Raw genomic sequence first — 26,841 nt, forward strand, 5'->3', positions numbered from 1 at the left:
CGTCAAGCTCCTCATTGGGATCAAGAACTAAAGATTATTAATCTGTACAAAATAAACTCAAGCAAAGAACACTTGCACCTAATATTACCTTGGTTGTTAAATAAATCTACAAAGGTGGCCAACAATGGGATCGGGGTGAGTTCTCAGGCCATTTGATGGATTTATATGTAGTCACAATAGGCACGTTCATTTATACCATACAAACAATGAGGCTAAATTGAGAATGCACTTTAGAGAACGTTTGGATGGCAGCAAGCATCCAGCGTTTTGCGCGTGAGTCCTGTGCACTGCTCACGAGACCCACAAACCTCTTTTTTTAACAAAATTTTCATTAAAAATGAGTCTCACGATACTATTCACACATTTAAAAATTATTTTGCTACAGTATTTTCAATTTTCAGCAATAAGCAGTATCCAAACAGATCCTAACCTATAAAAAGAAAATATTACATATGGTTCCTTTAACATACTCTAAATGGAGGGCATCATGAAATAAAAAAGATTAGTGAAAGGCTCAAAGTTCCTTCCATAAAATAAAATAAATAAAAATAAAAAAAAGGAGCACGGACTAGGAGTCCATACCACTAGAGATGCACTTAACAGGTAATTTCACTTGCTTCATTTCTAATGCCTCTATTGCCAAGAGGTGGTGGAAGCTCAAATTGTCTAACATTTAGCCATGTCTATGCCTCTTAACTACTTTTCAGCCAACTACAAGTTTACAACAAAAATAAGAATGTCGATCTTTTCCTTAACCGTGATATCGGGAACTATAATTTTCCCATTTCCTTTACTCACGTGGTAGACCTACCATATGAGAGGAGTAGAAAATTTTAATCAAGTATAGATAATAGAATCTTCTTCGTAACATAAGTATAGATACTAGCGCGACTGTCCACAAGCCAAATGGTCACAGAATTTAATGCAACCCATTCTACACTGAGTCAAGCGATGCTCAACAATGAATCTAACTGCACAACTCTCTCTCTCTCTCCAATCAAAAGAAAAACCCCAAACATTCATAACAAGGAAGAACCCTACGTGTTATACCCATGGTTTTAAAAACCGGTACGGTCAAAGAACCGGTAAAGAGACTGATTATCGGTTTTATGGTCCGACCGGGGTCGAACCGATGGTCGAACCGATGATGTCATAAATAATTTAATTTAAAATATTTAAATAAATTTTATGTGAATTTTTATTTTTCATAAATTATATTAAGAAAATATTTTAAAAAATAAAATTTTTTTTTATTCTTTATTTTTTTCCCAATTAATAATTGTAAAAAAAAAAAAAAAAGTATAATTTGCTATTTTAGTTCCATATATATAAATAAATATATATATATATATTATATAAATAATAGTGTGATATTTAACTATCAACTTTTAACTATTTAAAAAAAAAAAAAAAAAAAAAAAAAAAAAAAAAAAAAACCGAAAACCGAAGTTCAATAGTTCAGAATGACAAGACAAGTCATTCATTACGTTATATATATATATATATACATATATATATTATATAAATAATAGTGTGATATTTAACTTTCAACTTTTAACTATTTAAAAAAAAAAAAAAAAAAAAAAAACCAAAAACCAAAGTTTAATAGTTCAGAATGACAAGACAAGTCATTCATTACGTTACTCTCTCATAGCATACCAATTGTCAGAAACACTTACTCACATACGTCCACTCTTCTTTTCCTTTTTGTTTTTTCTTCCTTTTTTTATTTCCCTTAAATCTATCACCAGATTCACCACACATTACCACCTACCCACAACCTCAAGACCTCAAATCAGAATCAAACTCCTTTTAAATTTTACTCCTCAGTTTTCTTTCCACACTTTTTCGGTAATGCAGTAGCCAGCAAACTTCATCTCAGCTGCTTCCTCTCAAATCTGAAGTCTTTCTTTTTCTCAAGATAAGTTTTTGATGGTCTTTCTTTACATTTTATTCCAGTCAAAGCTCAAAGCACAGATTTCTTATACATATCATCTAATAGAAGTATTCTTTTATTTTATTTTCACCATAAATTTTCCCCAATTTTACTATAGGGCAAATCTAAAAAGCTTGTTCTATTTTATTCCAGTTTTTCTTTCTATCTTTCTTCAAATTCAAGAACCGGTTTAACCGTGCCGGTTTCCGGTTTTCCGATTCAACCGGCCGGTTTTCACTATTTTTCGGTTTTTAAGCTTTTTTCGGTTTTTAATGATAACCGGACCGGATTAGTGCCCGGCTCCCGGTTGAACCGGCCGGTCCGGTCCGGTTTTTAAAACCATGGTTATACCTTATGTTCTCAAATTAAATTCAACTATGTGGTTGTATTGACCAATCAACCACATAGATTGAATTTATTGTCCTTGAGAACTATGCCTAAGAGATCCATTGCAAATCATACCAGAGGCCCCTTTTGGGGACAAAATCACTTAAGTAGGAACGCCGACAGCTTTCTTCACCTACGTGCTGTTGCAAAAGATGATTTCAGAAACAAATGTTGAGGCCACTAATATAATTTAGTCAGTTTTGTCTCAAAGGTTGATGTCTATCCCAGAAACAAATGTTGAGGCTACTAAAATAATTTAGTCAGCTTTTGTCTCAAAGGTTGATGTCCATCCCTTACTCGTCAAATATTCAAATTTGAAGAAAAAAATCCTTGTAAAAAAGTAAAAAGAAGAAAAATTATACAGAAGTAGTGAGAATATTTATAAAGTTCCAACACACTACCACCATTTTAGTTCGGCTCTGGTCTTTCATTCGTAGTGTCTTGTGAGTTTCGCTGAGATGCTGCCCCTGTGAACATCTCCATCACAGATCTCAAAGCTCCTGTTAGCTCCTCAGGCATTTGTTCTCCAAAATTCATATTAATGTTCCCTCCTATTCTTATTTCTGGCTCTTCAGGTCCGTTCGCATTGCTATCTTCTCCATGCATGTCTTGAGAATGCTGTCCCTGGTATGAATTGGCGGCATTTGCGGCCATGTTCATAAACATGCTTGCAAAATCAGCAGGGAGGGCAGAAGCATCAAATGGCATAGAAGTAAATGGAGGCGGAGTACTCCTTGGCACTCCCCTAGATTGGTTTTGGGATTCCTGATCACTATGACTTGCTGAACTTGTATTCTGCACGGGATAAGGTAAAAGATAACTTAAAAGTTGATAAATATAACAGACCATACAACCAGAAATTAATTAGAAAAACAATAAACTAGCAAACTCCAAGCAATGTCACATTGATTGTTGAAACATTTTTTAAAGTTTGCAGTATACGCAAAGGAGGATATCAAATGCTTAGGTGTGTTTTATTGATTTCCAACAAAGCTGTGCCTTCTTAATGTCATCAAAGGTTGTGGTAAGCATGTTCCTTTCCACTTAGCCAGTTAGTCCTAATCCCCAAGGTTGATGAGCACCTTTAAACATTTCCGTACTTTGAGCATTTTAATCTGATTTGATTGTTCTTCTCCTTGAGTACACCCCAGGTGTACTTGGTTTGATTTCCTTTTAATAATTTTTTCATTAATTATCCAAATACACACACACACACACACATATATATATATATATATTGAAAGGGGCAAAGAATTTCAGCTAATTAATTAAGGCAAGACATCTAAGTAATACTCCTATATAAACTCCAGGGATTTCAAAAGAAAGGCATTGTCTCAGGAAGAGGTTCATTATTTTAAGATTGCCTAAATGATTGTCTCAAACTTAAGCTGTATCTTTTTTTTCATTTTTTTTTTGGGCTGGGGGGGGATGTTGCCTGGGTGGGTGTGTTAAGTATTCTTTCAAACTTCAGAAGTTATTACGTCAAACCATGCAAATTGAGAAGTGAGCAACCAGCTATTATCAAACTGTGAGTCAACATTACAGACCTGTGCCTTTATTCTTATAGGCCAACAATTCTTTCTCAAGATGAGACTGAAAGTACATATACCTGATCACGTTCTGTACGTTGTTGCTCTTGCCTCAATCTTAGCTCAGCAACCTGGTAACAATGACGCATTTACAAAAATAAAGTTCAATAAGAGGAAGATGAAGCGCAGAGGAGAAGGAAGACAGAGCATAACCAACCCGAATATTTTCTTTGACAGATTCATTATTTGGATCCAATTGCAAGGCTGAACAGGTAAATCTCAAAATTAGAGATGAAAATATTTTCAACAGTTATTATTCATGACAATACAAAGCATTGCTTTTTCCATGCACAACTGGATTATTAATGGAATAATAACATTCCCAGGCGTAGCAGTCTAATAGCATCGCAGGAATGTGTATAAATAGAGATTGACTAAACATTATTAAGCAAAAATCAACACATCAAAAAGAAGGGAGAAGAAACAGTGTGAATTCAATTTATATCCCACCTATACATCTGTTCTTTTCTCAAAACAATTATGTTTTAAGTTTTAACTATAGTGTTGACTGCGTAATTGACTATGCATAAAACTAACAATGCATTATGATTAATGAGATAATCTATGAAAAGGTGATACTATCAAAATTGAGAGGGAAAAATTTTATGGTCCATTTGGTTGGAGGTGGAAAAGTAGGAGGATAGAAAATGGTGGGAGGATAGAAAAGTGGGAAGATAGAAAATATTTTATTTTCTCTCCTTGTTTAGTTGGTAGTGGAAAAGTGAAAGGATGGAAAAAATGAGTTTGAATAAATTTACTCATATACCCTTGTTAAAGAATGATGCCCAATTAAAACAAAAAAGTGACAAATAACCACAAAAAAAGAACAATCACCCAGATTTATTAAAAAAATAAAAAATCATGTCCTAAAAAAAATCACATCTACTTAAAGAAAAAAAAAAAAAAAAGGCATGCCTAGGCCTAGAAAATCAAAAAATAAAAATAAAAAGAAGAGGCAATGTTGCCCAGGAAAAAAAACAAAAATAAAAGGCAACGTTACTGCCCAGGGGAGAAGGAAAAAAAAATAAAGGCAATTTGAAGAAGCCAATGTGCATGTGCACATGGGCATTTTTGTCAATCAAGAAAAAATTCTTCCCCACTCGGTTTTCTATCCATTTTGGGGAGTAAACATTTTGGTGGGCCTAGGGAGAAAACACATGGACCCCACAATTTATTTTCCTTCCTTCCTACCCAACCAAACACACTCGAAAAAAGTTTTGCTTCCAATTTTCTCTCCAAAGTTTTCCATCCACCCTATTTCACCTCCAAACAAACTCACCCTTAGACTACTCGATGGATTACCGACACCCTATATGAGAGATAGCAAATGTCATATGGCTAAGAGCCTTGCAACTTGATGGCATAGCTAAGTAAATTAGTGAAACAAGTTTTTTTATAAGTAACAAAATTCTAAAAAATAGTGTAATAAGGGGCCCAATAGTCACATACAAGATAGAGAAACACCCTAAAACAAAACTCGCATCTAAAATTCAAAAGATTAATTCTTAAGCCAATTTTAGGACTAACTGATATAGTCAAACTCATATAGTATAAAGCTTGAATCAATTTTGATTAGTAAACAGGCTTGCAAACATGACTCACAAAAATGCTTGATTAGGCCTAGTTACTAGGGAAATAAAAAGGCCACATACTTTGTTTTAGTACATGCTATACATTCGTGTTGATTTTGGGCCTAACAGGTTTAATTTAATAATAATTTAATTATTCCTAATTGCAGCCCTCCCCTTTCTTGTTAGTTGCCTCATGCTTTCTGTTAAGGACAAAGTTTTCCTCCAAGGAGGTTGGAGAATCTCCACCAACCCATAATATGGTGTTCACAAGACCATCCACTGTATTTTGTTTAAATGACTTGATGAGTCTTTTTTTTTTTTTTTTTGATAGGTGGCTTGATGAGTCATCTAAAAAAGTCACATGATTTATAAATATGTCATGTGACTAGTAGTACACAAGGATACTAATTTGAGTTGCCATGTAGGGGGTTAGAAGAACTTTCTTCCAAACTGTTGCAGAGGAAAATTCGGTCATGTTAATATATTTCTTTGATATTATGATGGAAGAGGAAAAAAAGACAGAAAGAGAGAGAGAGAGAGAGAGAGAGAGAGAGAGAGAGTTGAAGAATGAAAGCATATGAGAGAGAGGGCTATTGAAGAGAGATTATCTAATCACGCTTATTGAAGTCAAGCTTAAGCATTTAAGGCTCCTTTCAAGCTAAACTCAAACAGAGACACCTGTGCTTGAGTCAAGCACAAACACAAATGAAGCATGGCCAAACCAAGCATGAATATAACTTGCCTCAACTGCAACCCTAGAGAGACCCAAGAGCCCTAACTCAAATGGCACTTCCTCCTCTCACAAGTGTAGGTGGAGGATGACGTAAAGGGTTCAAAACCACCAGGTGGGTGTCCAACTAACTCATAAAGGAATGCATCACTAGAGATTATAAAATAAGAAATATGTAAATTTGTTTTTCTATTTTTGTTTTTAAAAAAGAGTATATTGTTTTATCTCATAGAAGCAAGTTATTTACCATTCAAATATGATAAACTACTATGTATTCAAGCAAAATTTGGAAGTTGTCCACCGTTTTTATGGATAACACAGGGAACCTTCTAAAGAAGAGCCCTTTTGACTCACCTCTTACAATTTGTAGATTTATTGAAGAGTTTGGATCTCTAAATGATTCCACCATTGTATGCAAGTGGAGCCCAAACCCATTGATGGATTAGTCCTTGATTTAATAACAAGATCTTAATTTATATGGTGAAAGAAACACTTTCTTTAACTGAAATTGACATGGTATATGGCAACAGATGTTTACCAATAAAGGGATTAAGTTTGGAGGAAGGGGAAGAAGAAGAACAACAAAAAGCATATGAATCTTTTGAATTCAAAATGTGCAAGACATGACCACAATAGAGGGTTAATGGCTGTGGAATGACTCACTAAACAATTAATAATGATGCTTTTCCATGTTCCAGAGTTCACAACTCCGCTAACCAGGGGTACGTTTGGTACACTGAATGTAGATTACATTAGGAATAGTAATCTTTATTACTGGGAATATAAAACATTATAATGGAATAACTATTACTATTCATAAGTTTGGTTGTTACATATAGAAAGCTTGTAAATTATGATGTGTAAGGAAACTTTATATTTTTGGAAATATATTAATTTTAAAACCTATTATATGCACTAAGGAATAGCTATTATATCTATTTTAAAGAGAAATAACTATTCTTCAGTTTAAAGAATAGTTATTCCAATGTAATAACTAATCCATGTAATAAAAATAAAACCAAATGACCGAATTGTTATTATACATGAATAACTATTCCATTACAGGAGTTATTACAGCATACCAAACATACCCCAGGTGCCAATCCCAAGCAAAAATGCCAAGGACCAATAATATTCAAATCCCCCAAGAGTTGAACATCTTTACCAACTAATACAGTAGCATGCAAGCATACAAATGTCCTAAGTATCAATCCAACTTCTGTTTTCTTCCAAAAGAAATGGATGGGGAAAAAAGAAACCGATGAAGGCATGAACAGAATAAGTAATTTGCATTGACACTTGATGAAGAGAACAAATAAGGGCACTTAAGAAATTAATCCGCTACCAACCTTTCTTAAATCCCTTGTTAATGGCATCACTGTAGTTCCCTTGTGCATAATAAGCTAACCCCAGACGACTGTATGCCTTGCTATAGTTTGGGTTAATTTCAATGGATTTAACACAGTCCCTGATTGCTTCAGTATATTTGTGGATCTGAGTGTAAGCAGCTGCCCTGAATTACACACATCAAGTTAATGAATCAAAAGCTAAAATGTAAAGAAAACAAAAGTCTAATTGTGTTGAAATTGCTGCAATGAGGTAAAACTGTTAACGTTTGACAAGCAAGGAATGCCCACTTAAAACATAAATTTTTTTCCTTCACAATTTGAAGAAGAGCTCAAGCTAAATGTCACTGAATGGACATAAAATGTCCTCTCTCTTTTTTTTTCTTGATATTTGAGACACGTGAAACCTAACAATACATATAGAGCTTGGCCCCAAACTATGCCTGTCTGCATGGGAGTGTGTGTGTGAAGATGTGGGGTCAAGTTTTCTGCCTTAACATGAAAGGTAGCGTTTATAATCATTAATTCTAATTTGCATTTAGATGTTTATTTTTCTCATGGTTCACGTAAGAGTTTTGCAAGTTATCACCATCATTCTGGCCTTGTATATAACCTAAGCAACAGTGTGTACTCAGCATTTAGGTTAGTTTTATGTTTATTCCCTTCACCACCCTTCTCTCACCACCTGAGATACCTTTCCGTAGTAAGGTATCCACATCATAAGGCAGAAAATTGGAATTTAGGAATAACACTGATTGGTGTGGCAGCTAACCAGCGCATATGCATGACAAAGTGTCAAATATTATTCTGTATTTCAGGCTTTAAAAATTATATATAAAAAAAAAGGGTGTGCACGTATATGGAGGAGTCTTTATTTCTATGCATAATAAATTAAATTAAAGATGAAAGGCTAGTCTTTATTTCTATGTTATGTTTATTTTATTATTGTCTTTAATATTTTAAGAGCTAATGTTACAAGTGTGTGACTTTTAATGAAGTTGGATGGTTAGGATTTAATTTTTATATGTAAGATGAAAGGCTGGGATTCTAGGATTACTACAAGCTATTATAAGCAGCCTCTTTTGAGTCGTTGTAGGCAGTCTTATCCACTTTATAAAAATTTCATAGTTTATCCTCAAACGCGCATGCACACACACACCCAAGCCATTTTATTTGAGAAGTCAACATATAGAGCCACCCCAACAGATTAATACTAGAATTCACATAACTAAATTAAACAAAGGATTAACAAGATGTACACAATAGTAGTGCACCTGTTACAGTAGTAAACAGCATTATTTTCACAAAGTGCAATGGCGCAATTATACAACTCAATTGCATCGGAGTATAGCTTTGACTGCATCGCCCTGTTACCTAAACACACAGGCAATTTTACATAATAAAATCAGCTAGTGCATAGCTTAACCAGAAAATATAGATATCATTAAAAACATATTGCATGAAGAGCAATAGGATTGGTGGACCCAGGGTAAAAAAGCATACACATATTGGCATTCATTAAGGTACATACAGACATTTAAAGGCATATTTTTCATGCCATATATCACATTGAGAAGGATAAGTAACAATGAGGAAAACTTAAAATTCCTCATGAACATGAAGCTATAAGTATAAAAGAAGAACAGCAGACACAACCAAAGGCTAACACACTTAAGAATACCTTGTGATTTTAACGTCTCAGCCAGGTTGTCTATATTATATATCTTGCATCCAGATCTTTCCATTTCCTAATGTGGCAGAGAAAATATGTTTGTTAGAAAAGGATTGACAAGGAAAAATAATACAAAGAATTTGAAACTTAAAAATTACAAGGTTTATGTGCAATATTTATACCAAATAATATATTAGAAAACCACAATGCAAATGTCACTAACTATTTTTGGATACAAAACTAACAAATGGATCATAATGGAAGAAGAGAGCAATAGGTTGAACAAAAAGCAATGTGCAAACGTAACCAGATGGTTACAGGACTTTGAAACACAAGAAAAAAGGATACTGGCAATCATGTCATGATATTTCCAATTCACTAAACAGCACAAATGCATCAAACAAAAGGGGGATTAATATAGATGGCAAACAGCACACATCACCTTATTTGTTTAGCCAATGGTCTCAGAAACTATACTCTCAGCAGGTTAGATAACCATACAGTTATCCATCATGTGTAAAATTGGGTTCAAATGGTTTAAGGCCCCACCATCACCACCCCAAAGAACTGAAAAATAGGACTTCACCTATTATGTCCTTTTGAATGTCGTAAGAGAGAGGGACCAGGATATTTTTCACTATGATCTAATATATTTCAGCCATCTAAATTTAGTGCAATACCACTTTAGGTTGTCATTGGCATATGCGAAGCATGAACAGTTTTAGGAGATACTACATGAGGCAAGCAGATGACCAAACATTAAAGTTACCATGTGGCAAAATGAAACTGTATTCCATTGCCAAGGATAATAAATTCATAAAAATATTCCCATGCAACTAACCATCAAATCCATCATTTATGGGGTGCAGCACACACACACACACAGGAGAATGAATCATACACTTAGAGCATCATGAAATAAACGAGTTGCTTTCTCCAATTGGACTGGGTCATCATTCCCATCAGGCATGGTTCTGACAAAGTGAATTTTCTCAAGCGCCGCAAAGAATTGTCCAAAAAGTTCATCCTTAGACACTCCTGCCAACAACAAAGTCAATAAAAATATGTTAGCCCAAAACTTCTAAAACATTTTTCTCAATCCCATTACAGAATAAAATATTAACATTTGAGATCATTACTACAAATGTATTTCTAACAAAATTTTAAGAAATTATTTAATTGGCAAGATACACTTTGAGCAATTTCTTTTTCTTTTAAAGGTAAATAATACTCAATTACTCACACACTCATCCAAGACTGGACATTCATCCGTTGTTTATAAAGGAAGGAGAAGCCATTTAATTCAAAGACCATTCTGTTATTAATACAAGCAACACCCAGCCAGGTTATTCCTGCTGGATCAAACTTTATTTTGAGTATGAATCAGCCCAGCAGTGGGAGGTGACATCTAAGCACAATGTGGACCATACAGTCTGTTAGAACGTTTTCAGAATCCTTTTTTTATTTATATAAAGGTATTTTCAGGATCCTTTTTCTCGATATTATACTTATTAGTTAAGCACTACCCTTTAAAGCAGACTTATATGTACAAGAATGAAAAGAAGGAAGAAATGTCTTTTCCAAAACCTAGCATTAAAGCCATTACAAAGATTTATGAGAAGAATGAGGAAACGTTTGTGATTGGTGAGGAAAAGAAGATTTGTTTATGATCAAGTTCAAGAAAGAGCCACTTGGTTAGTCTATCATTCACGCACACATGCCCAGGCACCTTCTGACTATTCTCAAAATAATGATCCAAGAACATTAAATGATTCTGATTATCATAGATTATTTGTGCAGTTTTCCCAAATCATACAAACCCTATGCAACAACAGCATCACCAAGCCATTTTTATTCATTTTAACTTTTTGACCATTATCGCAAGCTACCCTTTACCTTCAAGATAATAATGAAAAATCATATTTCTATCTAAATTTATTTCAAGACACTAGAAGTCTAGAACTATCAGGTCTGAATAAATTCAACCAAATTTGCCAATATAATATTATATATATATATATATATATATAATTTCTGCAGAATATAGATAGATGTATGTTTTCTACAAATGCAGGGACATTTCCATGCTGTGTTATTTATTTATTTATTTATTTTTTTGGTTCATAGATCTTAATTAATCCCCACTAGTTTCCCACAAGTCTTCAGAATTTTACATCAAACCATAAATGTCAATATACAGTTTTTGGTAATTAAAAAAAAAAAGCACTCTACAACCATGTCTTTCATTTTCAGATACATTCTACTTTGCATACACATAAAACACAATCGATTAGATGACACTACAAAAAATATTCAGTAAAATAATGTGCTTTAGAGCTTGAATAAGCTAGGCTGATAAAGAAGACTTAAAGGCATTATAGAGCAACACAGTTTATTCTAAAGGGGTTTCATAGTGTTGATTGTTCTGGTTAACAAAAACAGAATAAATTCAGCATCTAATTTTATAACAAAGTCTCTGCTTAAAAGATGGCAATGAGAAGGATACACGGTAAGAGAAAGATAAACCTAGAAAGAAACAATTTCAGCACCTAAACAAGGGAAACATTACCCTACCAGATACTTGAGGTTTCCCCATCCAATCATCAGCCTGCTAAGGTTGAAACATGAAAAAGAGACAGCTCAAATTCAAGAAGCATAAGATATAATAACTGCGACATAATTAATTTCTTTTTTTGCTAACAGGTAATGGTATTTTATTAAGATAATAGATTACTTCATGCACACAATAATGAAGACAAAGTAGCCTAAAAGAACAGCAGCATAATTAATTTCAAATGTAGGCAACAATGTAGCACGATCAAATTTATAAATCTCAGATAACATAGAACAAAGTAAAAGCATCAAGATCATTGAAAAAGACACATTTTAATATCACAACATCATGCATAAGTAAAATTAAGCACAGGTAAACATTCATATGACAGTAATTCAAACCCCCAACAATCATATGCATGAGGTAATGTTATCTACAAAACCTATGAAAACTATGATGAAACAGGTAACCATTTGATGGATGCATTTACTTAGGGTTGGCTCTATAATATGCATGTTTCAAACCAAGTACCAATAGAAAAAATTATGTAACAGTATTTTGTTGAATATTAGACTGGTTAATAATTTACCAAATCAGAGTCCATAATATTTTCCTCAAATCAAAAATATATTAGAATATTAGAACTCCAAGTGCATTGTGTTAAGATGTGATTGCATTTACATATAACAAAAATCAGTACTTATCTTATGAGATTTTTATTCTAGTAAGTGTAATGCATGTACTACAGATATCCTAACCCTAGCGGTTCAGCAAAAATCACATATTTTATTAGAGAACAAATTCAATAAATATCTGGCGTCCTTTTTACACTCTCAAATAACATTTAGCCATGTAGTCACTTTTCATATGTCAAAATTCTCTCACCCACATACGAACATTCATTTAAAAGTTATATACATTATTAAAAAAATAAATAAATAAAAGAGATGTCACCCAATACACACACACAAAGGACCTGTGAGAGATTAGACTCAGTGAGGTTGGGCAACCCAACCTGGTTTTGAATAGAGGATTTGGGTGGCGGTTGCGTCAAACTGCAGGGACAACCACCGGACAATGTGTCTGAAGACCCATACGATTGTCCAGTGGTCTACTCTGGCAGTTTGTGGCAGCTGACACTCAAATCCATCATTCAAACCAAGTTGGGCCGTCTGGGCCCTCCAAATCTGCCTCTCTCTCTCTCTCTCTCTCTCTCTCTCTGAATCAGATTCTGATTCCCACTTCCTAATTCTCGTTTGTTCTGTTTCTAATAGTAAGTATAAATCTTAAGAGGAATGTTTGTATGTGGGTGACAGATTTTTTGTGTGTGGAAAGTGATGATATGACTAGGTGTAAGAGGAATTGCACCTTAGTGTCAAACTAAGATCAAACCATGAAGTTGATATAGTAATTAGCCCAACGATGAGTGTGTGTTTTATATACAAATGAGGGAGAACAAACCAGAGAGTTTGATACCTCTGTAAGCTTAGCATTAGTGGCATTCTGAGCAGAGGACGAACTGGGAGCATCCCCTGAGATAGCCCCATGAGCAGAATCAGTTATGATTTCCTGATTCTCAGTTCTTTCCAATGAACGGAATATGTCAACCAACGAATTGGGATTTGTATGATCATTGACAGAAGATGAATCAAGCTTAAACGCCTCCGTCAAACATTCCGTCACAACTTCAAGACCTTCAACATCAACACCTGGAGCAGGTTCAACTGTCCTAGAGAAGACATACCACCATCAAAAAGGGAATATAAAAGCCAAAACTGAAAACCTATATATATATTACACCTAATGTAACTTTAAGCAATATTACACTACTTAATATTTTTTTTATTAGATGCAAATTTTGACACATCCACTGTTAGATTACTTTTTCTTCTTATATTCTCTATTGCTTGCAAAATTTCAAGATGATAGAAGATCAACAACTATATCATCAAACAAATATTTAAAATTCAAGTTTTTGTAGTTTAATATTAAAGAAGTGCTACGTCCACAACATTTTCACAATACCTTCACAACAAATCATAGGTGATAAGTTGTTATTAGTTCTAATTTGAATTTACAACTTGAATTACTTTTTTGCCCACCCATACCAACCACTAACCTGTCACGTAAGATTTGTTGTGAAAGTGTTGTGTACGTAACATTTCTCGATCATAGTAAATAACATCCGATTCATGCTAAATTTGGCATGGGTATTAAAACATAGAGAACATACAATCCAACGGTAGGATTTCCAAATTATTGATCCAATAAAAGTTTATTAAGTGGTGTAACATTGCTTAAAGTTAATCAAAAAGCACAAAAACATAGTCTCTCATAAGAAAATAGTGTGTATCAATAATGCCATTTACCCAACAGAGAAATAATAACCATACCAAAAAAAAAAACAAAACAAAACCATCTAATCTGAAAGACGAAATGGAAAGCAAAAAAGTAGTCGCAAGAAAGAAATGGTAAACAAAATAAATATGATTGTGGGCATTAGGTATACACAATTTGACAATCAAAATCAAATTTTTTTATGACCTAATTTTTGCTAACTTATTTAGAATGATCATTCCGCACATACTGGCACTAAATCACTAAAAATTAATACAAATGCAAATACAAACAAAAATGAAAATGCAAATTCCATTTGACAAGTAGTAGCAAAAAAAAAAGCTGTAATTAAAGAGGCTAAATATATAGAGAGAGAGGGGACCTGAGTTGAGGAAGTTGAGGAAGGCACGAACAATGCGACGAGAGAGAGGGGAATCGGTGGTGAGGTTGAGATTAGCCATTGGAGAGTGTGAGAGAGTGAGAACGAAGGCGATTTCGCATGACAACAAGGGAAGAGAAGGGTTGAGCGTTACGGTGATATATATATATATATATATGGGCGCTTCGGATCTTTCGGGAGCTTTCTTCTTCTTCCGCGTGAGCTGTGCTGTGTCTCTATCTCAAAGTTCTCAACTTTCCTCTCTGGTCATGTGTCGTGTTGGGGTTTTCTGAAAGATTCATTTTTTGTTTGGCTGCACCTTCATTCTTGTCTTCACCAGGAACGGAATACGTTTTTTTTTTTTTTTTAATAAATAAATTTGATAGTTATAATGAGGTAAATTTAAATGGCTGTGCTAGAAAGCTCTTAACAAATGAAATAAGTTCTTTTAAGTACTCTTATCTTGCTTTTTTTTTTTTTTTTTTTTTTCTTCCTTTTTACTCAAAAATTTATGATCGTAGATAAATAATAAATTTACTTTGATTATTATTATGTAAATTGAAGTATAAAGTATAAATGTATATTGAAAAATGTTTTTCTTTCCTAGATTCAAGTTTAGAAATACAATTTTAACTATACCTTGAAGAATATGATGCATAACAAAGTTGTTCATTCTTTTCTTTTTTCTTTTTTTAATGTAGAAATAAGCTCATCCAAACAAATTGTTACAAGTATTTAACGAAACAATGGTAAAAAAAAAAAAAAAAATTGCAATTTGATAAAACAATTTTATTAAGTTATAGAACTTTTAAGACTGATTATAAAATTATGACAATTAAAAATGGTGAAGTATGTGGAACCAAATCTCAAAAGCAAACCATATGGATAAAGGTGGAATGCTATTTGAGGCTCTATTTAATTTTGAAGAGGAAAAAAGTTTTATTTTCTAAATTAGGTTAGAAAATTTTCCCTATTCATTAGATTGTAGTTTAAATTTTAAATGACCACTTTTAATATTTATTATTGTTAAATTCTTGTTGAGCTACATCGACATAATATTTTTGTCCATTTCAATCTATTCACTTTAGTCAATTTTAGTTTATTAACGAAATTGTTACTGCACACTTGTTAAGCTATATCAACATAAATTTCAATCCATTTTGTTCCATTCAATCCATTAAGCTATATCAACACTTGTTACTGCACACTTCAGTTCACATTGGTCCATTTCAATCCATTGAGGACCATTTAATTCACTTTTGGTCTATTTTAGTCCACTTCAATCCACGTTAGTCCAATGCAAACCTCTCTCTCCATTCCGGACCATTCAGTCCACTTCAATCCATGTTAGTCCATTTCAGTCCACTACAAACCTCTCTCTCTCTCTCTCTCTCTCTCTCTCTCTCTCTCTCTCTCTCTCTCTCTCTCTCTCTCTCTCTCTCTCTCTCTCTCTCTCTCTCTCTCTCTCTCTCTCTCTCTCTCAGTAGAAGATAGTACCTCTATACATTATAAAATTCTAGTTGTAAGATCAAATTTGTAAAACTAAAATTACATGCTCTTAAAGTCCTTAACAAAAGGATGCTATAAATTAATTTACATATCTTTTCTTTCTATTTCATATTTAATTTTTTCACCCTCAATTAAAGACTAAGTTTTTGAGAAAAATCAATCTCTAAACCCAACCTGTCTTTCATTTTATCATATTTGTGACAAAACAGAAATTTTTCTTTCGAAAAGAATTAGCAATGTTTCTAATATTTGCATCATTGCATGCCTGTAAATTATATATTGTCTCACTCTATGTCTCTTTTTTTGTAAGAATTCTTGTGGGTTTCTTAGCAGCGGACCATTACAAGAGTTGAATCATAAAAATTAAACAGACACTGGGGATTACCCCGACAGCAACATAACAACAAAAGGAAGAAGAAAACATCATAGGAAATGACAATACAGTACACACAGAAGCCATAGCAGTAGCGGCAAAGAGGAAAAAGCAGGAATAGTATGCTAATGTTTGATTCAGTTTATACATTATTACGCCATCCCTTGCCTCTCCCTCTTTAATATAAACAATATATTTATACTACTATTTAAGAGGCTGCTCCTGTTTGGTTCGGATTTTTTTTTTTATTCCAAAATACCCCTACAGCCTATGTTTAAGTAGGGGAAAAACTTGGTAAAAATATTTTTTTAACTTCCACATAAAACACTATCTACAAAATAGGATTACTTACTCCCACCTAAAACATTTCCTACAAAATAGGAATTCAAATCTGCCATCCCTCAGTCCCCTTATCCGGTTATCCCACTTGCAATTTTTTTTTCCCCCTGAATTATCCAACTTACAATTAGTTTCTCATCCACGTTTTAATAGACACTTACCACTCTTCCTCATAACAGTGTTTTTTTTTTTTTTTTTTTTTTTTTTTCAGAATTAAAAAAAAAAAAAAAAAAAAAAAAAAAAAAAAACTCCCAAAACATTATCCAACCAAGCTACCATTTTCTACTATAAAAGACGATTACAGTATATCAATCAAAATTCAAAACTAAAATTCTTTGCTTATTTGAAGACAAAAAAAGGGGTAAGTTTTCAGTGAATTACTCGGGTGCTAATTTGTTACAAAATCTAAGTAATAGAGGTGAGAAAATTAAATTATCGATGTTTAGGTATTTACTTTATGATTTTGATGTGTTTATTAGCCGGTTTTTATAAATATTTGCACTCTCTCTTTTTCTTTGTGATAAAGTCAAACTGTGTAGTTGAATTGCTTCTCTATTAAAAATCTTGATGTGAAAAATTTTCAAAACTAGGTTGTTTCTATCTGATTATTAGCGGGCATTTGTTGAGATTTACTTTTTATTGTTAACATCTTCTCTCTCTGTTACAATTTCTTAGTCCCTATGAAGCTCTAAAAAACAAATATGTTGAATTGAAAGTATTGTACTTTGGGAAAAAAAACGGAAGAGCTCTTAAAAACCAAATATGTTAATTGCATCTACAAGTTTATTTAACATTTAAGAATTGAGGCTAGATATAGGGATGACAATTTTTCCCCGCCCCGCTTTACCCGCCCCTCCCCACTTCACCCCGTGCGGGTTTTCCCCACCCCGCAAAGGTGGTGGGGCGGGGATGGGGCGAGATTTTAGACCCACACCACGGGGCGGGGCGGGGATGGGTTTACACTTTTTAGACCCACCCCGCCCCGCCCCACCCCATCCCCACCCTGCCCCGCATTAATTAAGGTTAAATTGTAATTTTATTCTACCCTAAAACCTACTATTCAAAAAAATATATATATTATCAGCTTATTTTATTCTACCTAACTTGGCTCTACCTCTTTTTTCTCTCTAGCAAAGTTGGAAATAAGGTACCAAATTTTTTTTTTTTTTTTTTTTTTTGTCTTTATTGGAAACAAATTTATATACTATTGAATTGATGATTTCATTCATGATTCATAAGGTCTTTCTCAACTTACTTTTCATCATGAACATAATATAATTTTTTTTAATGAGTTATGGGTCTGTGGCTCTAAATATGTGTCTGTGTCATTGTTTTTGTAATTTTGTGTGGGCATTTGGCTGCTTAACAACACTGTTTCTTTAAACTTGTTAAAATTTTATTTTATCATGTTATAAGATTTTTGTTGTGATATTGTCTTGTTAAACATTTAGATAATACTATTTAGTGTTTGCTAAAAATTAGTTTGATTTGATAGGATAAATTTATTTATAATTTCAAGTATATTTTTATTATTGAAACATCTCATTTTATTTGAAAAATGGTAATAGTTGTAGGGAAAATTAACAAGAAATAAAGTTTTACGGTGTAGGGCGGGTCTTCGCGGGGCCTTAAGGGGCGGGGATGGGGCAAGAAATTTTCCCCATCATGCGGGGCGGGGCGGGGATGGGGCAAGAAAAATCCATGCGGGGCGGGGGAGAAGATCTCATCCTTCGACCCCGTCCCGCCCCATTGCCATCCCTAGCTAGATATTAGTTCAAGTTTATTTAAGATTTAGTAATAAAAAAATAAAAATAAAAGGTAGTAAGTTGGGTTTGAAAGATAAGGGTGATGTGTTTGATATTCAGTGCACCAATCCTTTAAATCAAGATACTCATAATGATTTGGTTCATAATGATATATATATATATATATATATATTAATTAAGTTTACATTGATGGCACAAATGTTCTTTTTTTTTCTTTTTTTTCAAAACTGGGTAATGTTCTTTTTTTCTTTTTTTTCAAAACTGGGTTGTTACATGCATAACCCATTTATGGCCTCTTTTCTTGAATTATCTCGAAGTCCAAATTCACATAAATGTAGAGTCCTCATCTTAAGTAGATAGTTTTTTTTTTTTTTTTTAATGGTAATTAAATGACAGTTTTTCAAGTCCTAAGCTGAAGTAAACAATTTCACATATATAGAGCTAATGAATATCATCACAAGGTAAGTTCAAATATTCCTTCCACAAGTATATGCTTCATATGTATTGTACCTGATATCGCTCCGAATCAGTAAGGTGGATGGCCTGGCTTTGGTGGGCTATTGAAACGGTTGAAGGCCTGCAAGGAACAAAACACAATCAAAGAGGAGACCGGAGAAGACCGGTCGAACCCCCTCCAATGGAGAAGTTAGTCTCGTAGAGAAGGAAGTTCCAAGTATTTTGGAAAATTGTCTCAGAGAAATTCTTACCGCTGTCGGGTCCAGACCGGTCCCTTATATAGGGAGCCTGGGACGGTTATTTGTCCAATAACCTCCCTAGGATTTGCGAAAGCCAACAAGTCCGGAGTTAACTACCTCAACGGATATAAAACTGTAACCGCTAACGGAAGTTAACTTATTCGAAGGATTTGTTGAGATAGTTGCGAAAGTTCTAAGTGTTGCGCTTTCGTCCATCTGGTGTAGGACGGTTTGGTCGTCCAAGGATACCTGATGATTGCTCATGGACGACCCTAATGGACGATCATGTCGTCCATGGGAGACTTAACTTATAGAGTGGTGCTATTATCCATGGACGTTTCTCCTTCTTCTGGGTTAACTCTTGGATCAACCTGCACTGTAGGCTCTGGACGATCCATTTGGACGAGATGGAGATGGATTATTTTCCGCTTCTCTATCAGTCGCCCTTTGTTCAAAGGGTCATCCAGGACATTGTTGTGATTTTAACAAAATTTCACTTTTTCGTACGCCACGTGTCGCGAAACTGTTGGTTGGCCAGTCATGTCGATCTCGTTTCCCAAAGGAATCGCCACGTGTCAATCTCTGAGTGGCGAGTGTCATTTCGTTGACCCTGTTGCTGGGGCCTATAAATAGTGCATTCTCTTTCATGCCCCTCACTTTTTTCCTCATTCTCTCTTCTGCCAACTCGTCCAAGCTCCTCGTCTAGCTCTCGTCCTAGTTTCATTAGGTATTTCCTCTTTCTTTTTTTAGGCTCTCATTTTAAGTCCTCTACATTTCAACCATGTCTTCGTCTTCTAGTTTAGAGAGAGAGATAGACGAGTACCAGGACGGTTCTTCTGAGAGTGAGGATAGTGTAGATAGTTCGTCCTGTAGTGATTCCTCAGACGAGCATTACTCGTCTGGGGTTCCTGGCATTCCCTTAGAGGAATTTCAGGAACAACGACGTAGGGCGGCTTCTGGATCTGGGGCTAGTTCGTCCAGACAGCCATCTAGTCCCCCTCAAGACGAGGAAGAGGACGAAGAAGATGTAATCTATAGTTGTGCCCCAAAGGTAGCATCCACCTTAGATGGTGCTAAGTTAAAAACTCTTGTAGATAGATATCAAATCCCTAAAGAGCTTAACCCTCATCTACCCAAGGCTAGAGAATGGTGTTGTTCCCCTTCCTCTGGCTTAGGGGTATACGCTTCTTACCTTTTAGTTGGCCTTAGGTTTCCCCTAAATTCTTTCTGCAGAGACCTCTTCCAAAGGTTGGGTATTGGACCTAACCAACTCAACCCCAATGGTTGGAGGACGATAGTTGTCATGCAAGTATTATGGCGTGAGGCATTGGAAGGGGACTGTCCAATTACAGTGGATGAGTTCTTTTACTGTTATAAGCCCTCAGAGATCAAAAAATCTGCTGGTTTCTACCAGTTCTCGTCCAGAGGTTCATATTACAGTTTAATAAAGGGTCGTAGTTCGTCTGACCGGCTTTGGAAAAAAGAATTTTTTATTATTTCTGGAAATTGGGCTGGGGACCCAGCTGATGTGGGTAATCCCCTCTTCCCACCTTTTACCAGCCCTCTAGGTCGTCTTCGTCTGAGGGTATGTTTTTCTTTCCATTTTATCCCGTTTGTCCTTTAAATTTTTTTTTTTTTTTTATCTGTCAATCGTCTAACCCTTTCTCTTGGTGATGCAACTGTCGTTCGTCCACACTTGGATAAGTTTTTCTTGGACCGTATAGAAGTGGTTCGCACCTTTTCAGGAAGGACTTTCCATGACTTAGTTACTCTTAGTCGTCTAGCAACTTAGGGACTTGGTCCAGTTCCTACTGCTGAAAACTTAAGTCACGAAGAGCTCACTCGTCGAAGTAAGTGTCGTCCATTATACTTTATTATTTCAGCTCTCCTTTCTTTTTTATTTTTTAATTTTTCTGATTAATTTTCCTCGTCATAGGGATAAGCACGATGAGGGAAAACAAAGAGAAAACAGTGGCTAGCGGGGACGAGGATGTTGCTGCCCCTACTGCCAAAGTGGCTTCTGTCCAGGCTGGGAAGAGGAAGTCTAAGCCAATCTCAAATACTGTGGACCTGGACGACCTCCCCAGTCGTCGTGGCCACAAGAAGCAAAAGTCAAGTAAGACTTCCCTTCCAAAGGTTCCTAAGTTCGTCCCACCAACAGTGAACTTGGACAAACCTGTGGTGGACGTGGAGCCCGTCCAAATAATTCATCCTATCCAGTCTGATCCTCCCCCTCCTCCCAAAGCTTCTCATAAGCCTAGCCCTTCTGAGTCCTCTGATCGTCCACCTAATTTGGTTCTGGACGAGGGTTACGCATGGAGGACGTTCAAAGGAATCGTCACTGAGCGTGAAGTTAACGAATGTTACAACATGTCAGTGAAGGAGTTTGAACGCTCTGGCATCCATGACCTTTTCAAGGTAAGTTTCTTCCTCGTCCTTGTGTATAAACATTTTATCTTGAATGAAATGTCTAACTCTTTTTCGTCCAAATGCAGGCTATATCAAAGTTTTATACAGCAACCTGTCAAGCCAAGGAGCTTGCTTCAGATGCTAAGACGGCCAAGGATAAGGCTAACGAGCTAAGCCATGAGATTTTATCCAAGAAGGGGGAAGTCATTAGGTTGACCGAGGATTTTAATCGTCTGCTGGGAAGCGAGACGAAGCTGAAGAACGAAGTGGAAGAGCTCAAAGCTGACAACTTAAAGAAGGATACCTGCATCGTCCATCTCGAAGGACAAGTTTCAGAGCTTACCTCGTCCTTGGAGAAGGCACGTGAAGAAGCAATTGCTGCCTTTAAGAAGTCTGACGAGTATAAGAATCGTCTAGACAGTCATTATGCAGCTGGCTATGAAGACTTTCGTGCTGATGCCAAAGAGGCATATCTTGATTTGGACTTCAACTCCTTCAAGCTTCCTCTTGCTACAGAGAGTTCCGTGTTGCAGACGAGTTCCGAGGACGTCAACATCATGGACGACGCTAACACTGAAGTCACACAGGACGACCCCAAGGCTAGTTTGCCTAAATGATTTGCAATTTAAAATTTGTTTTACTTTTATCTGGAAGTGCCCGTTGTTTTGGGCTTTGCTTTTTTTTTCTTTTCTTTTTTTTTTATTCCAGTTCATATAAGTACAATTGTCTCGTCCTAGATTGTGGACGAGTTTTATATACAGTTTCATTTTCACAATTTAAAGGGGTTTTTGGACGTTGGTCGTCCACCCTTCTTTGAATTTCATGAAAGAAATGAATACTTCTATTTTCATCTTTCATTGTGTTTAAATATATACATTTCCAGCTTTATGTATGAAATTTTTATTTTCATAAGTCATATCATTTGACTGTGTGGTTCGTCCACCCAGGAATTCAGTTCACCTCGTCTTGAGCATAGGGGTGAATTTTTATTGCATCACCAAGATAGAGTAAATTGATTCCTTTTAGCTAGATTTTTCATTATTCCAAAATTATGGACGATCATTTTGTCGTCCTTGATGATTAGACTTTTCAGCGATTTCTCGTCCAATGTAATGGATTGTTAAGCTAGTTTTGAAGTCTTTGCTCGTCCGTGTCTCGGACGAACACTTCTGGGAATTCATCTCGTCTTGAGTTCTAGACGAGAATGCCCTTAACTTAGTTTTCATCTCATCCTATGTTCTGGACGGATGAACCTTGGCTTTATTTTTAGCTTAGGTTTCATCTCGTCCTATGTTCTGGACAGATGGACCTTAGCTTCATTTTCAGTTTAGGTTTCATCTCGTCTCTTGCTTTGGACGGATGTACCTTTTCATTTTTCCTTTGGAGGAAGGCTTATGGACGATATATCCTTGTGTCCAAGGATTTCATTCGTCCATGCTTACTTTCTTTTTTGTGGATCAATCTGAATGAACATACAAGGATTCCAATAATATACTTGAAAACACAATATATATATATTTGAAAATCCAAACTTATGTAAACATTCGTCCACAGGCATGGCACATGCTCATGAGCTAGTGCCTTATTGAATTAAAAATACAAACCAACTCGTCCATGAATAGCACAAAAGTGAAAGCATTAATGTACTTTCTAGGGGATTATTAAAATACTTAAAAACACTCGATAGTAGTAAACACTTCTGCTCGTCCAGGTATCTCGTCCAAGGACACTGGTGAAGAGTCAGCACTCATTGATGGTATTTCCTGAGGTGCTCAACATTCCAAGGGTGTTCCAGCCTCCGCCCATCCAAAGCTTCCAAATAGTAGGATCCTTGCCTTTTGCAGTTGATAACCCTATAAGGTCCTTCCCAATTTGGGCCAAGTTTCCCATAGGCCGGGTTTCTTGTTGCCAAGGTAACCCTCTTCAGGACGAGATCCCCGATGTTGAAACGCCTAGGCTTCACCATGGCGTCATATTGCCTTGCCATGAGATTTTTGTACCTCGCTGTCCTCTGTTCTGCATCCATCCTGACCTCGTCCATAAGGTCAAGGTTAAGATGGAGTTGTTCCTCGTTTTCTTCAGTTTGATACTTCCTCACCCTGTGGCTCGTCATATGTACTTCTGTCAGTATAACTGCCTCACTTCCATAGGCTAGTTTAAAAGGAGTTTCTCTTGTTGGAGTTCTCGCTGTCGTTCTATAAGCCCATAAAACACCTGGTAATTCATCCGGCCATATTCCCTTTGCCCCTTCGAGCCGAGTCTTGATGATCTTTAGCAAGGATCGGTTCGCTACTTCTGCCTGGCCATTAGCCTGTGGGTGGGAGGGTGAGAAGTAATGGTTCTTCATTCCAAGCTGTTCACAAAATTCCCTGAAAGGTGTGTTGTCAAACTGTCGTCCATTGTCAGACACTAGTACTCTAGGTACCCCGAATCTGCATACAATGTTCTTCTAGACGAAGTTCTTGACATTCTGCTGCGTAATTTTAGCTAAGGGTTCGGCTTCCACCCATTTTGTGAAGTAATCTATTCCCACCACCAAAAACTTCATTTGCCGAGTTCCAGTCGGAAAGAGCCCCAAAATGTCTAGTCCCCATTGCGCGAAAGGCCAAGGGGCCATCATTGGCGTGAGATATTCTGCTGGCTGTCTGGGAATGTTGCTGAAACGTTGACATTGATCACATACTTTGACATATGCTTTAGCATCAGCTTGGATGGTTGGCCAATAGAATCCGCTACGGCTGACTTTATGGACGAGTGATCTAGCTCCCGAATGGTTTCTGCATGCTCCTTCGTGAACCTCCCTCAACATGTAATTTGCCTCGTCCAGAGCCAAACATCTTAAGAGAGGCTGGAAAAAACCTCTTTTGTATAACACCTCGTCCATAAGTACATACCTGGCTGACTTGACCCTGAGCTTCCTAGTTTCGTCCTTCTCTTCTGGAAGCCTTCCGTCCTTTAAGTATGATACTATTGGGGTCATCCAATTTCTGTCACCCTCTATCTGCATCAGTTCTGGAAGGTCTATTCTCGGCATGTAGTGTACATCATCCATTTCGTCCAACGCCTCATTCGTAGACGCTTCCTTCGCCAGAGTATCTGCTTCCACATTCTCTTCCCTTAGGATTTGAACAAAATCTGCTTTTTTGAATTTCTTTACAAGGCGTACTACCTTCCTTAGATATTTCTTCATTCTGTCTTTCTTGGCTTCACATGTCCCATTTACTTGGCCTATGACCAATTGAGAGTCTCCCTAGACAAGTATTGAGTCTGCTTCTACGGACCTGGCCAGCTCCAACCCCTTTAAAAAAGGCTTCATACTCCACTTCATTGTTAGTAGTCTGGTATTGCAAACGGGCCTTGTATTTCAATTTGTCTCCCTCTGGCGACTGCAAAACAACTCCTATTCCTCCAGCATACAATGTAAACGATCCATCAACATGGACGACCCATTTGTTATTGTGCTCTCCTTCCCCCAGATCTTCGTAACTCGGAGTGAACTCTGCGATGAAATCTGCTAGGGCTTGAGGCTTTATTGCATTTCTCGGTTGGTACCGAATGTCGAATTCACTAAGTTCCACTGCCCACTGAATTAGTCGTCCTGCGGCTTCCAGCTTGTTCATTGCCTTCTTAAGCGGATGGTCCGTCATGACATTGATGACATGAACTTGGAAGTAATGTCTTAACTTCTTAGAAGTCGTTATCAGTGCAAAAGCCAATTTCTCCATAAGCGGATACCTTCCCTCTGCTCCTCTGAGTGCCCGGCTAGTGTAGTACACCGGTTTTTGTACTTTCCCCTCTTCTCTGATTAAAGCTGAACTTACGGCGTGTGGAGACACCGCTAAGTATAGGTACCGTTCTTCTCCTTGCACAGATGGACTTAATAATGGGGCAGTTGTGAGATAGTTCTTCAAGTCTTGGAAAGCCCTTTGACATTCGTCCGTCCATTCAAATGCCTTCCTAAGGACTTTAAAGAAAGGTAAACACTTATCTGTGGCTTTCGAAACAAACCTGTTCAAAGCGGTAACTCGTCCTGTGAGGGATTGGACTTCCTTGATACTCTTCGGTGACTCCAGGTCCAATATAGCCTGGATCTTGTCTAGATTCGCCTCAATTCCTCTTTGCGAGACCATGAACCCCAGAAACTTTCTCGACAATACTCCGAATGCACACTTGCTTGGGTTCAACTTCATCTTATATCGCCGAAGTGTTTCAAAGGTTTCTTGTAGGTCGTCTAGATGGCTTCTCTCGTCTATGCTCTCTTCACGAGCATGTCGTCGACATAAACCTCCACATTCTGTCCTATCTGTGGACGAAACATGTGATTCACTAACCTTTGATAAGTTGCCCCTGCGTTCTTCAAACCGAAGGGCATCACTTTGTAGCAAAACAAACCTTGGCTGGTAATGAAGGAAGTTTTTTCCTAATCAGCTTCATCCATCTTGATCTGATTATATCCTGAGAAGGCGTCCATGAAGCTCAACAACTGATGTCCAATAGTAGAGTCCACCAATTGATCAATGCGTGGCAGAGGATAACTATCCTTGGGACATGCTTTGTTCAAGTCAGTGAAGTCTACGCAAATTCTCCACTTTCCATTAGCTTTCTTCACCATCACCACATTGGCTAACCAATCCGGGTAATAGACTTCCTTAATGAACTGTGTCGTGGTCAGTTTCTGAACCTCTTCCTTGGTCGCCTTATCCCGCTCGGGAGCGAATACCCTCTTTTTCTGACGAGTAGGCTTAAAAAAGGGGTACACATTCAATCGATGAGTGATTACACTCGGGTCGATTCCTGGCATGTCGTCATGACTCCATGCAAAAACGTCGATACTCTTTCTCAGGAACTGGATGAGGTATTTTCTTGCCTTCTCCTTCATACCTTTCCAATTCTGGTGAATTTCTCGGGATCATCTTCTTGCAAAAGAACATCTTCCAAAACTTCTGTGGGCTCTGCAACAACTCTTCTTTCCTCGATGCTCATTGTCTGCACCTGTTCGTCCAAAGCCATCATGACTAAGTAGCATTCTCTAGCTGCCAACTGATCTCCTTGTGTTTGCCCTATCCCGTACTCCGTAGGGAATTTGATTGATAGATGGTAGGTAGAGGTTATCGCCTTCCAACTATTAAGAGTTGGTCTTCCAATAATGGCATTGTATGAAGAGGTACAGTCTACCACGAGGAAATTGACTTCCTTGGTTATCTGTTGCGGGTATGACCCTACCACCACTGGTAATGTAATGGTACCCA

At 36.5% G+C, this 26,841-nt stretch overlaps 1 protein-coding gene across 2 annotated transcripts; it reads right to left on the reverse strand.

Moving 5' to 3' along the window:
* Positions 1-2,479: 2,479 nt before the first annotated feature.
* Positions 2,480-14,837, reverse strand: LOC126698217 (uncharacterized). Of its 2 annotated transcripts, none has more exons than XM_050395296.1 (10): positions 14,505-14,837; positions 13,262-13,509; positions 11,806-11,842; positions 10,133-10,269; positions 9,241-9,307; positions 8,834-8,933; positions 7,563-7,726; positions 4,070-4,116; positions 3,933-3,983; positions 2,480-3,118 (listed from the first exon to the last, which is right to left on the reverse strand). In XM_050395296.1, exons 1-10 carry the CDS (start codon positions 14,581-14,583, stop codon positions 2,732-2,734), a joined length of 1,317 nt encoding a protein of 438 aa, XP_050251253.1. In that variant the 5' UTR covers positions 14,584-14,837; the 3' UTR covers positions 2,480-2,731. The 2 variants fall into 2 exon arrangements, with proteins under 2 accessions (XP_050251253.1, XP_050251254.1); XM_050395297.1 differs by having other exon boundaries at positions 11,806-11,839; positions 14,505-14,835.
* Between the last annotated feature and the right edge of the window lie 12,004 nt (positions 14,838-26,841).

This window comes from Quercus robur, chromosome 9 (genome assembly GCF_932294415.1).
Source record: "Quercus robur chromosome 9, dhQueRobu3.1, whole genome shotgun sequence".
NCBI lineage: Eukaryota > Viridiplantae > Streptophyta > Magnoliopsida > Fagales > Fagaceae > Quercus > Quercus robur.